Below are 13,521 nucleotides of genomic sequence, written 5' to 3'. Positions count from 1 at the left end.
ACAAATAGGTCTGATCCATAGAGGCCCCACCTCGCAACTTACAGGACTTAAAGGATCTGCTGCTAACATCTTGGTGCCAGATACCACGGCACACCTTCAGAGGTCTAGTGGAGGCCATGCCTCGACGGGTCAAGGCCGTTTTGGCGGCAAAAGTAGACCTACACAATGTAAGGCAGGTGGTCATAACGTTATGGCTAATCGGTGTATATACAAATCAATATAGAGAATTTTTTATTTGAACATTCTTTAATGTCGCATCCCAACAGACATGCTGGCAGTCGGTCGGAAGGAAAATACAAACACGATTAAAGAGCAGCGCAGGACTGAGTCAACACAGCAGTCAATAAAATGAATCAGCAGAACACCCTGACTCAGTGACAACCTGGTCTTTGTAATCAGCTAATGGAGTTGGGTGCCCATTGTGGAGCAAGCGGCCAACAGCGGTAGAGTAAGATCTGACAAATTGGGACGCCTGGTTTCTTTTCGCAGTGCTTGCTTTATCCCTCTGGCCCATCGTTCAAGGTTCTGACTCAGGAGAGGAAGTATCCAGGGCCCAAACATCACTATACATCAACCCTCAGTACAGCTCAGATTCCCATTGATTATTCTGCTTCTTTCCCGTGGTCAGATGCATGGATCAAAGGCAGATGATGTCTTGTACTTGAGGAAATGAGAACTCCACTTATGCTAGTGCTCCTTAACATCTGAATACTCCTGGGTAAGACAGTGTTGTGGAGAGGACCCGCGGTGCATCAATGATCAGACCAAGACGTCATGTCTAGCCAAAAGTAATTACTCATTATTTTCAATGTCAGGCCCCGCAGCTTCAAAATAAATCATTTTCATCATGTTATTTATTGATTATCAGTTTTGGGGAGTGGTATATAATACTTTGTTTTATTACTTCAGGGAACCAAATTAGTATAAGAGGAAAGCTTTGATTTGTCATTCATCTACAGGGGCGTGGGAGACTTGGACGGACCCCATGCACTCATTTTCTAATTGACTTGGCCGTCTGTCTGCCAAAAAGCTTGCTTAGAATGAATGATATCCATAAAACCAAATGGCTGCTTAATCCAGGCTACTCTGCTCATAGCCGGGACTCTGTCACATGATGAGTATTAAGGAAAATGCAGTACTTTCTAAAGTGCAATGAAACTTCCTTCACTATTCGCCACTAGCAGACTAAACTCAGTGGGGAATAAATCCATCCGGCTGGTGACAGTTCAGGTAGAAGGGTTTTTACTGTGTAATGTAATGTAAGTGGTTCATTTGAGTATAAGTATAGTATGGGAACACGTATGGCTCTCTCAGCCTAGCACAAGGTCATGCTAATATGTCAGTGTTTCTTCAGTATTGCTGGGGCTCCCGTCTGTAGCTGAGGCCGATTGTGTGGAGGGGGTGTTGGAGTGCCCTGTGTTTTTCAAAGAATGTACAGGTGATTACATTAACAGACATAATCTTTGTCTTATAATGTTTAGTTATAGTTAACCAATCACGTGTGACTTTCAGCGGTTTTACACACCCATTTCATACGTTTTTCACAGTTTTTGGGGAAATGTGTAATTGTATAGCTAATAAGCCCAGCTATTAAAATGTATGATCAGTTGTCCACATCCCTCTAAAGTGTGATTTGAATGTGGTCTGATGTCATATTGTGACACAGGGAAAGATTATGAAAAATAATGTGGTTGAAAATTCCATTTTTATTCTATTTTTATGTTGGTTCCACTATATGACATTTTTTCAAATGTGTGGACAAAAGTATTTAATATATCCCTAATAAGATTACTATTTACACAACATTTAGTTATATCATCACATATCCATGTAACTGAATATGCTGAGTATTCAGTTTTGTACACATTTTTGTTTACATTCAGAACAGTTGTACTGCATTCCATTTTCACCCTTTGACATGCTAAGCCAAAAGTATTTTGTTTCATGATTAATGTTTTCCAAACAGAAAACATGTAGAAATGTTCAGGTATTAGTTTTATATATTTTTTTTTTATCTGACACAAAACCATCAGATCAGGTTTACATAATATATTGGAACAAATGATATGCATGTCTCCCTAACAACTGTAAACAACACTATAAATGACTCAATATTTTTGACAAATACAGCAAAGGTACTTACTGATGTACTTACTAAAATTACCAGCTGTTCTATTCATGGAGCTAGCCAACTATTTATTTTACCAGCTAAAAAGAGCCTGGGTTAGCAAGACAGAGGATGACATTTGAATGGACTACTTAGTCATTTAGCATCCATCCTACTTAGTCATTTAGCATCTATCCTACTTAGTCATTGATTGGGGCAGAGGTATACATTAACAGACAGAGAGTAAAGGTGAAATGCTATTAATTCATATTATAATTCTATTCATTATATAATATTTATTAGAATTAAATAAATATTATATTAGGTAACAGGACACGATGTCTAGCTACATTTTGATGTCTACTGTAATTCAATTAAAGTTTGTGATCAAAGTTGCAAATTATTTTAACTGTTTTGTTTCCGATTGTTGTCTCCTCTCTCCCTGGCATGTGCCATTTAGAACATACAACCTTACTCATTTGCAAGGTTGTATGTAGACTAACATGTTTTTAGTCTTTTTAATACAGTTTTACTTCACTTTTCCAAATCAGACAAACAAATAAGTCCCATGTTATCTTTATCAGTCACACACCGTTCAGAGATATAACAGACATAACCAATAGCATCTGTCTGTGGTTGAAGTGGGAATGGTGTCAGCTTCTAGGGTAGGTATGTAATCTCCACTCTTCAAACTGCTGGTATTAAGAGTAGAATCTATCCCTATCAGGTGAGGCTGTAGATATAGCCCATGGCTGGTCTTGCTCCTGTTCAGTTTCCTTCGTCTACAACACTTTGTTGACATCCATCCACATTTAGATTTAGCTACTCTGTACATTAACACAGCAGTCCTTTGCTCTGCTTTGTTTGTTGGCCAATCTTGAACAAACGTCCAGAGTTATGGTAAAAGTAATTGCATGTGTGTTTGTGTATTTCTTTGAAATGTGTGTATGTGTGTGTTTTTGTGTGTGTGTTCATTTGTGTAAGCACACGTGTGTTTGTAAGAATATCCAAATTGCACATACAGCAACCAAGCTTTAGTGTCTCCCTGCCAATCACCACAACGCATCCTGTTTGTTGACAGTGTTGCCAGACTACAGGAAACACTGCACCTCTGCACAAACTGTAGATAAGACTATAGACTCCCATATTTCCTCTTTTCCCTTTCCATATGGAAGCCCCCCCCCCCTTCTGGGAGGAAAATAAGAAGTTGGAGAGAAAAGACAGGAGGAGAGGTCCGGAAAAAAGAGACACTGAAACATTCCAGCCAAATGCCTTGGATAAAACCAGGTGTGAGAATCAGTCTCCTGTTTAAACTTGACACAACAAAGCATGAAAACATCTGGCAACCGCCAGCCAGCTAAACACCAGCTATTTGCTGTGCGGATGCTCTGTTTATGTAGGCAAAGAGGCTGGGCTGTCAAGGAGTACTATTGGCAAATTCTCCTAAATCTGCTGCTGAAGCTGGCTCCATTGTTAAGACATGTTGAGAGCCTCCAACTCCATGAAATAAGTTTGATGGAACATGGATAGCTAGGGTAGTCCTCCTTGTTACAACTGGCACTTTCTTGGGAGCCCTTTGCTGCAATCATTTTAGAGAATGGGTTTAGCCTATATAACCCTAATTTTACTAGATCAGTTGACTGAGAAAATTCTCATTCACAAAAATTAACTGGAAGCAATTCCTGTTAACGGTCTTGCTCAGGGACTGAACAGCAGACATCAAAACCCAGAACAAAATAGTAATTGTTCCATAACATCAATATTTTTAGATAAAACTATTAAAAAAAATCAATAATCTGGAAATGTTCTGTATTGTCGCTCTCAGGGTGTTCTCTAATCTAATAAAACATTTTAGGTTGTTTTCAGATTTCTTTCTGGGGTTCCGGTTGTTTTCATTCAGTGATTTAAACCAGGTTAACTGATTCATTGTGAGATGGCGTAGACATCCTGTCCAGTTGATTCTTAAATAATTATCATTCAGTGATTTGAACCAGGTTAACTGATTCATCGTGAGCGGGCGTAGACTTCCAGTCTTGTTGATTCCTAAATAATTATCATTCAGTGATTTGAACCAGGTTAACTGATTCATTGTGAGAGGGCGTTGACATCCAGTCTTGTTGATTCCTAAATAATTTTCATTCAGTGATTTGAACCAGGTTAACTGATTCATTGTGAGCGGGCGTAGACATCCAGTCCTGTTGATTCTTAAATTATTTTCATTCAGTGATTTGAACCAGGTTAACTGATTCATTGTGAGCGGGCGTAGACATCCAGTCCTGTTGATTCTTAAATACGTACATGCATTTGCACACAGGTACACTATTTGTCATCCTTCTCTAAAATAAACAGCCAGTGCTCCTGAGGTTCATTCTCAACTGAGATTTCAATCTCAGAGAGGAATAACCTAGAAGAAGATGGACATTCTGGTGGCCTCCATCTTGTTTTAACAGTGTAGTCAGTTGTACTGAAAGCCAGTGGAAAGAGGCCCCCTCTCCAGGGTTTGCAAGGCCAGCTGAGAAACTGGACAGGCAGACAGATGCCAAGGACAGGATTGCTATTATGTTCCCTAGCTGATAAAGGGAAGAAAGCCTGTTCTCTAGAAAAACAAGAGTTACAGCAGGCTCTTTTGGTTACGCTGGAATGTCTTGGGCAGTGTGTGTCTGTGTATGTGTGTGTATGTTGTGTTTGTGCATGTGGCTATACTATGGGCAGAGTACATTTCAAATACAGCATATCAAAAAGATGTTTGAAGAACAATGAAACAGAATCTAAGGACACAGTACAATGGTGGTATTGTGAATAATTCATAGTGATCTGCACAGTGGGGATATCACTTACACGTTCCTGTACCTCAAGCACAAAGCACATGGACTTTCCGCAGATATCGCAGTGCTTAAAGTGATGGCATATAGAAATAAACCAATAAAATGTTGTGAAATTTAGAAATGTGTGAGGCTCTGTTTTGTTTCTGCCTTTGGTCTAGAGTGTAGCTTTTACTTCTGTCGTTATTGTTCAGCCCTCGTCCAGTCATTGTGTGTCTTGCCTGCTGTTGTATGTGTTTCTACCTGCCTGCCGTGTTCCTGATGGGTTTCTTTTGCCTGTCCATGTTTGTTATTAAACCCATCATTGTCTTATAGCCCGGTGCGTGGTGTCCTGTCCACAAAACCATTACAAAATGCTGTTAAATCCACAAACAACCCTGTACATTCTCCAGCTGCACAAACCTGATTGTGTATAGTCATATTCTAAATAATAACACATACATTATTCATACATGAGTAAATACACATACGTATGAAAACCCTCCATTATGCACTCACTGTCCTGTTTATTAGATACATCACTCCTACAAACAGTGCATTGGGGAAACAGACCATAAGAAGCTTAACTTGTCTAATGATCCATAACTCCTATAAGAGAGACACAGCATTTTCAGTAAAAAACATTGACTTTACTTAAGTGCAGACGGGAATTGTCTACAAACAGCAGAAATAATACACCAATGAATTAAGTGGTTGCCAGTCTACAGCCTAGTTATTAGTAGTGAATGGTTGATGGTATTACACAGTAAAGCAATATGGGGCCGTATAACAACAGAAGTGGGACATCACTCTACAGAACACAATTGAGGTGGTCACAATGATAACATGCAACAATGATATCAACCAGCAATGCTGATGATGCACAACTAATAGCCAGGAAGGCAGCAAGTGATTCATGATACATGGGTCATTAATACAGTACCATGCTAAAGTCTTAGGGCACTTAAGAATATTGTTTAAAGCCATTTCTCTAAGCAGTAAGTGTTGATTTGTTTGAGAAACAAACACTATATAACACTGATGTAAACATGCAGATATATGAATACAATGAAACATAACAAGAACCGCAATCTGCCCCATTTCTTCCATAGATGTTTAGCTAGCTGTGGCTAAAGTTAGCAGAAAATTGTCATGGCTGTTTAAAGAAAATGTAAATATGGATTATAGCTTCTCTTGGGTCACAGACTACATTGTGTTAGGATCTAGCATCAAGTGAAGAAAAACGTACTTGACTCATAAGAATATATGTTAAATTCTCTCCATGCTAAGCTTGCTTGCTGATGGGTGGCTCAACCACCAGACACGTGTGTTGCATAACATTGGTTTCTAACCATTAGATGACAGTAAACTTTGGGTGACAGCAATTTGTCCACTACCATAAATGTAACAATAGCACCACCATAACACACTCACTTACTATTCTACAATGTTGTTTTGTTATGGTAAAGAAATGTAGGCCCAAAGAATAGGCCTTTTATTGTGAGCCGATCATCTTTCTGATGTTTACATTTTAATTAGGAATAGGTAACTTCATGATATATTGTAAAAACAGGGTAGGGCACCAGATATGTAAGGCAAAATCTCTACAAATATTCTCTTTTCGCGAGAGCATTGCAAGCCTGTCATTTTCCAGGAATAGATTGAGGAGTAGGCTTAATTACAGCTTCTGAAGAGTGGAAATTTACACAGTGTCTATTCCTAACTGGGAGCTGTAACAAAGTGCACATGGTAGCATTTACAAATGTTGATGATGGGAAATCTTTAGTAATACCCCTGCTCTGTGGGCAGAAACTTTTTTGGAACAATTGAATTGTATCAAAAGGACACTGGTAGAACTCTGTAGCATTTTGCAAAACAGTAAAGGCATTTTCAAAACACAGTTGCCATCTCAAAACACAAGTTAATGCATTTATCCGAATTACATTCAATGATAAACATTACACATATAATCCTCAATGGAATTCGACTGTATTAAAAAAACTTAAAACAAACATAAATGTCTTGAGTCCATGCATACCAAACAGGATGTCTGTCTCCTTTTAAAATCCCAGTACATATGTATTATCTTTGTAATCACTAAAACATGATAGAAACTGTTAAATTCACAAAGAAATACACACACACACACACACACACACATATAAATATATATATTACTAGTTAAGTACGACTAATAACGTTATTTTACTACTTAAGAATAACACATATTCTTGTTTTCAGCAACAACATGAAAGCAAATTGGATTAACATAATATAAATATGGAAGGTTCTGCCTAAAGAATCTGGATGCAGTCCACATATACACTCACCTAAAGGATTATCAGGAACACCTGTTCAATTTCTTATTAATGAAATTATCTAATCAACCAATCACATGGCAGTTGCTTCAATCTGCTCAGTTACTGGGATTGTCATGCACAACCATTTCTAGGGTTTACAAAGAATGGTGTGAAAAGGGAAAAACATCCAGTATGCGGCAGTCCTGTGGGCGAAAATACCTTGTTGATGCTAGAGGTCAGAGGAGAATGGGCCGACTGATTCAAGCTGATAGAAGAGCAACTTTGACTGAAATAACCACTCGTTACAACCGAGGTAGGCAGCAAAGAATTTGTGAAGCCACAACACGCACAACCTTGAGGTGGATGGGCTACAACAGCAGAAGACCCCACCGGGTACCACTCATCTCCACTACAAATAGGAAAAAGAGGCTACAATTTGCACAAGCTCACCAAAATTGGACAGTTGAAGACTGGAAGAATGTTGCCTGGTCTGATGAGTCTCGATTTCTGTTGAGACATTCAGATGGTTGAGTCAGAATTTGGCGTAAACAGAATGAGAACATGGATCCATCATGCCTTGTTACCACTGTGCAGGCTGGTGGTGGTGATTTAATGGTGTGGGGGATGTTTTCTTGGCACACTTTAGGCCCCTTTAAATGCCACGGCCTACCTGAGCATTGTTTCTGACCATGTCCATCCCTTTATGACCACCATGTACCCATCCTCTGATGGCTACTTCCAGCAGGATAATGCACCATGTCACAAAGCTCGAATCATTTCAAATTGGTTTCTTGAACATGACAATGAGTTCACTGTATTGAAATGGCCCCCACAGTCACCAGATCTCAACCCAATAGAGCATCTTTGGGATGTGGTGGAACGGGAGCTTCGTGCCCTGGATGTGCATCCCACAAATCTCCGTCAACTGGAAGATGCTATCCTATCAATATGGGCCAACATTCCTGAAGAATGCTTTCAGCACCTTGTTCAATCAATGCCACGTAGAATTAAGGCAGTTCTGAAGGTGAAAGGGGGTCAAACACAGTATTAGTATGGTGTTCCTAATAATCCTTTAGGAGAGTGTATATTGACCTGCTGGTCATCTGAACATGCAAAAACATAAATGTGTCCCAAAAGGTCAGGTATTCCACCCAGCACAGCTAGGAGAGGGCTAGCTAGGCTGCTCTCTTGGTTTCTTCCTAAGGTTCGACACTACCAGGGAGTTTTTCCTAGTCACTGTGAATCAGTTCTTGTTGTGGTTCCAGGCTGGGTATGTGTAAAGCACTATGTAACAACTGCTGATATAAATAGGGCTTCATAAGATAAATTAGATTGAAATTATATGAATGCAATGGCTTCCGCCCACACCCAAGCAAAGATTTGTAATTTGTATATTAGACATTTAGCAGATGCTCTTATTCAAAGCAAGAGGTTACACTTTTGTATCAAAACCTTGGAGTAAAACAAAGGGACTTAAAAGTACATGTAATCAAGTCATTTTCTGTTGACATTCTGTTGACAGTACTGGCTGTCTTCCTGTCCACAATGTTGTGAAAATAAAATTAGCCAGTTCCTAGATCCTAGACCTGATTAACCACTGATAAAACATTTGTTGTACTGTAGGCTACAATTTACTGATTGATGGAAGAGTACATACACATTTCCAACCTCTTTTGATGAAAACAAAATGTTTATGTTCTGTGAACAGTGACAGTTTTGTGAATTGATTATTGTTGTTTTTTTGGTTTCGCTAAAAGTAGTCAAAAAATGCAATCCAGGTAGAGGCAACAAAACGACCAGACATTTTGGAAACGTAAGCATTTGACCATTGTTGTTTAGCTAGTGTAGATTTCTTTAAATAATTTTAAATGCTCACATGCGAATGAGAACTAGTGTAACTATACACCTGCAACAAGACTATTCCGCGCCCTTTCAAGGTGAGCCTACTTCCAATTATTGCCAGTTCTGGATTATTTATGTTCTTGGTCTGTAACAAATTCTTAACTTTTTTATTTGAATTTCGTAGTTTAGGCAAGGCTACACACAATTAGCCGAGACTATTGTCAGTGTAGACTAGGCCATCATTTCCCTAAAAATAAATTCCCTTTGGTTTTAGTCTATTCAGTGAACTCACCATTTCTCCGAAGGGTGGCGTTTTACTCCACTTTCGGCAACCTTCCTGAAACGCACGACCATCTCCCTTCACCAGTCTTATCAGCAATTCAGATTGCATGCAAATCCGGAGCGTCATTCTGAAAGAATCGCGGGTGAGCGAGGGGGAGAGGGAGGGTGAAGTGTTGCACATTCCTTGAGAGAATCCTACCCCGTTCTTCTCTTCCAGCCGGCTTGCAGCTAACCAGCTCGGCTTGCGCACGCACCAGATGCATGCGATTTGCCTGATATTAAAAGCTTCGTGGTCAGTAGGGAAGTTAGAAGGCTTATTCGTACCTGAATAGCTTGCATTTTAGCGAAAAATATAGTAGTCTACTTTGCGTCACATATGTTATTTTGTCCATATAACTTTTTCTTTGCCGTTTTTGTGACTATGGGATCACAACGAAGACTAACTCACTTGTATGGGTGGGCATTGATGATATTCGCGGTTTTCTGTCAACGGTGTCAGGGAAGCTGCCCGGAGAAAGACTTGGAGAAAAGGGAAGAGGAAGCGAACGTAGTTTTAACTGGTACCGTTGAAGAAATCATGAACATGGACCCAGTGCAGAATACATACTCTTGCAAGGTAAGCCGGCCTGTCCTGATGTGAGTTGATCAATTACTGTTGAATGAAGTTGCTTCAGAATCTTGCCTCTTCCCGAAAACGTTACAAGGTCTATGTTTTATCAAGTATGATACATGTTACTGCAAAGTGACACCTGTCAAATCTTAGCGTATCACTATAAAATGATTTTCTACCAATTAAAATTATTTTGTTGCCAATTGTTAATTTTGTAGATAGTCTACTTTTGTTTACAGTGCTCAAAGAAAATAATGGTCCAAACCTCATGTTTCTGTCACAATCAAAGCTATTGCAGTTTTTAATATGGTTGATTGGCCAAAATTAAGTTGATTAATTTCACCAATAGAGGACCAAAAAAGTTGCCAGAAATGAGAAATAGCGTCAGCTAGGCTGACAACTACACGACAGGGTCCAATTTCCCGTTAAACCCATCCTTCTGGAATCCACAGCAGTCTGTAATAAGAGTGATTGATAGGAAATCTGCATAAAAAAAGGCCATTGCTTTTTGGGATTTTCATATACCATCGATAGAATTGTTAAATTATTGTTGACTAATATTTTACTTTCGCATAATTTTTAAAAGCTGGCATATTTATCACATTTTGGCTTTACCGCAATACCCGGGCCACCTTAATACTCCATACTGTTTAATGTGTGCTACAAAGAAAACATTGGGTCAAGTGAACTCTAATTCCTTGCTCTGTAACTTGAGTGATACAGCATTTTGAATTGAGAAACACTACTTACAATGTTATAGAGAATATTGAAAAATATGAATATAGAATCTCTAGAATTTCTGAAAACTCACTTTTTAATACTGTTAAAAATTCTATAAGCCTATTTGGAAATATCAGAGTTCCAGAGTGTAATCACTGTTGCTCTTAGAGTTGCGATCCAATGTTAACATTAAATACCGAGAGGTTGTAAAAATGTATTCAAAATGTATTCAAAATGGCAGCCTTTTAATGATTTGCTGGAGGTGCAATGATAGGAAAAAAGAATAGAGGAACAGTTGATGAGATATGGTATGTAGTATTTTCCTATTTCACTATGCTCCTTTCATATAAGATACATATTTTTCTATATGTCTAACAAAAAAGAGCATATTACTTATGAATTGTGAATGTAACAAATAAATAGCGTATCTTGAGTTATTTTTTCATATAAAAGTACTTTTAATTCAACTATTTATTTTTGCAACCAACAAAGTGTAAAATCCATAACGCTTATGAGGAAATTTAAAGGATATAAAAATTTCTGTTAGGTCAATTAATTTTGTTTTACATTATTGAATTATCCTCTCTGAAGTGGAATGGTAAGATAATCAGCTTTTACATTCGGTGATAGCTTCTGTGGTCTGTCAAGCATTTCTTCAAATGGCATTCCATGTTATGTCCTTAGCTAATAATTTCAGTCCATTTCATGTAACATCAAACATCTCTAATACCAATATTTGTGTGTCCACATTTTGGGGAATACACTCTCCCCCAATAGGTACTATAAACAGAGAGTTATCTTTATAGTTTTCCCCTTGAGATTTGGTTTTGGGTCAGAAGATGAACCAGTCTGAAGTGGGGGATTATTAAGTGGGCATGATGGTATGAGGAACTTTAATGACCACAGTGAGTAAATATCATAGAAAAGATTGCCTCCTATGCAGGGAACATGTCCATTCACTGCTCTTGGGCATTGAGATCAATTAGTTTGGAGGGAAGGACCACTTCCAGCAACATCTATGTTGTAGTTTGTACCCTATTTTTACATAATCTGTAGTGTTTTACCCACCATCTGTTGAAACACAGCATACATTTTAATGCTGGGTGGATGTCATTTCAGTTAAAGAAACATAAATCATAGACAGGATAAATTATTTCCGGACCACAGCAATTAAGTTTCTACAAAGGGGTGGGTGAATGACCTTGTCCTAGGCAACATCTCTTGAATTTACAATTGTCAAATAATTTCTGCTAATCTCAATATGCAGATATTAATTTTCAAAACATTATCGTGTTTTGATGTATTTCAAATACAATGAATTTCCAAAATATTGACTTTCTAAAACATGACATACTGTTTTCCTATTTTAGTGTACATTTTATATTAATCCAAAATTAATGTTGCTTTTTAAATATTTATCTGAAAAGCAAATATCTTTGAAATGGAAACAGAGTGTTTAGCACTGGGGGTTTTATTTTCCTAGCTTTTACTATAGCGTTAGCTTGGTTCAAGCTAAATCTAGCTTTTTGCGATCCGTATAAAAAGATGAATACAACAATGCAAACTTTTTAAAGGTAGCTCAGAGAAACCTGCACTGCTCAATCAACAGAGCTCAGTTTTCATTAGCAGATGTTTTAGGTTACAAGATACAACATTTTGGATATACTGTTAGTACATGTTAGACAAAACATTTATAACCTAAATTTATTCAATTCAACATCCCATGTTTCAAGCCACTCTGGACAAAGTTGTTGGAAAGCCGACAACAGGCCAACTTTCCACTTGCACAAAGTCATACCCTATTTATGATTGTCATCTTGCCGAGTCTAATTTAACTCGTGAGAGATTATGGGCATGAGAAACTCAACACTTGCTTTACTTAAAGTTGGAGGATCAGTAAAGTGCTAAAAACTCTCTGTTTTTCTCCATGGCCTTGGAACAGGTGAGGGTATGGCGGTACCTGAAAGGAAAGACCATGGTCAATGGTGAGGTTCTTCTAGACGGCGGGAACAAGGTGATGATCGGTGGCTTCGGGGATCCTGGGATCTGCGACAATCAGGTTGCCACTGGTGACACGCGCATTTTCTTTGTCAACCTGGCCCCGGAGTACATGTGGCCGGCACACAAGAATGAGCTGATGCTCAATTCCAGCCTGATGAGGATCACCCTGCGCAACCTGGAGGAGGTGGAGCTTTGTGTGGAAGGTGAGCCCCTGCCATGTTGCAGCCGATTGACGTACTGTGACAAATGGCATCTTCCTGCATGTTCAGTACAGATCCATCCAATTTGGATGTTTCTCTCTTTATCGTTCACTCTCCCGTTTGTCTCAACAGACCTGTCTGGACTCGACACCGTCCTTTCTGTTTAACTATAATATCATTTAGCTGCAAGTGCCTGAAGGTGTCCTCTTTGAACACCTTTGGGACAGTGACTGACCTCTCGGAAGCTTGACCCTTAACCTTTCTCTCTAGTTAGTGGAATATTTTAGTAATTTTTTTCCCACATAACATGAACTTTGAAGTATTCATTAGTGACGGCATTGCTAAACCTGTTTTGAGAGTGAGACAGCCTTTCACTTTAAAATTTTGCCTAATCAGAGGTCAGGAGCAGGTGGAAGTGGACCTGGAGAGTAAATATATCAGGTTTGTCCCCTCAAGTACACAGAATCTTAAAAATAGGATTCTGGAAGTACTCAGTTTTAGGCAGATGTGAATGGTGACAAGAACCCAAAGAGAATAAACTGAAAACCGTTGCTGTTTTTGATACTTTTTGTGAAGTATTTGTCAGGATACCGTAAAACGACTGTTGCAAATAATTCCTAACATCTACCATGACTATGCCAGTCTCTGCCCTCTGTGG

General features: G+C 38.7%; 1 protein-coding gene across 8 annotated transcripts in view; it reads left to right on the top strand.

The window, feature by feature from the left end:
• Positions 1–9,521: 9,521 nt before the first annotated feature.
• The window catches only part of agrn (agrin), a 236,336-nt gene continuing 232,336 nt past the window's right edge, over positions 9,522–13,521 (top strand). For 2 of the 8 annotated variants that reach the window (XM_020051742.2, XM_020051741.2), the window contains exons 1-2: positions 9,522–9,948; positions 12,605–12,866. In XM_020051742.2, the coding sequence (XP_019907301.2) occupies positions 9,709–9,948; positions 12,605–12,866 (502 nt within the window). In that variant the 5' untranslated portion in view covers positions 9,522–9,708. The remainder of the gene's footprint in view (positions 9,949–12,604; positions 12,867–13,521) is intronic. The other 6 variants (XM_020051744.2, XM_020051743.2, XM_020051747.2 and 3 more) reach the window with 6 other exon arrangements.

The sequence above is a fragment of the Esox lucius genome, chromosome 12 (genome assembly GCF_011004845.1).
Source record: "Esox lucius isolate fEsoLuc1 chromosome 12, fEsoLuc1.pri, whole genome shotgun sequence".
Classification (NCBI taxonomy): domain Eukaryota; kingdom Metazoa; phylum Chordata; class Actinopteri; order Esociformes; family Esocidae; genus Esox; species Esox lucius.
The sequence above is the reverse complement of the archived record's forward strand: the minus strand, read 5'-3'. Positions and strand labels throughout refer to the sequence as shown.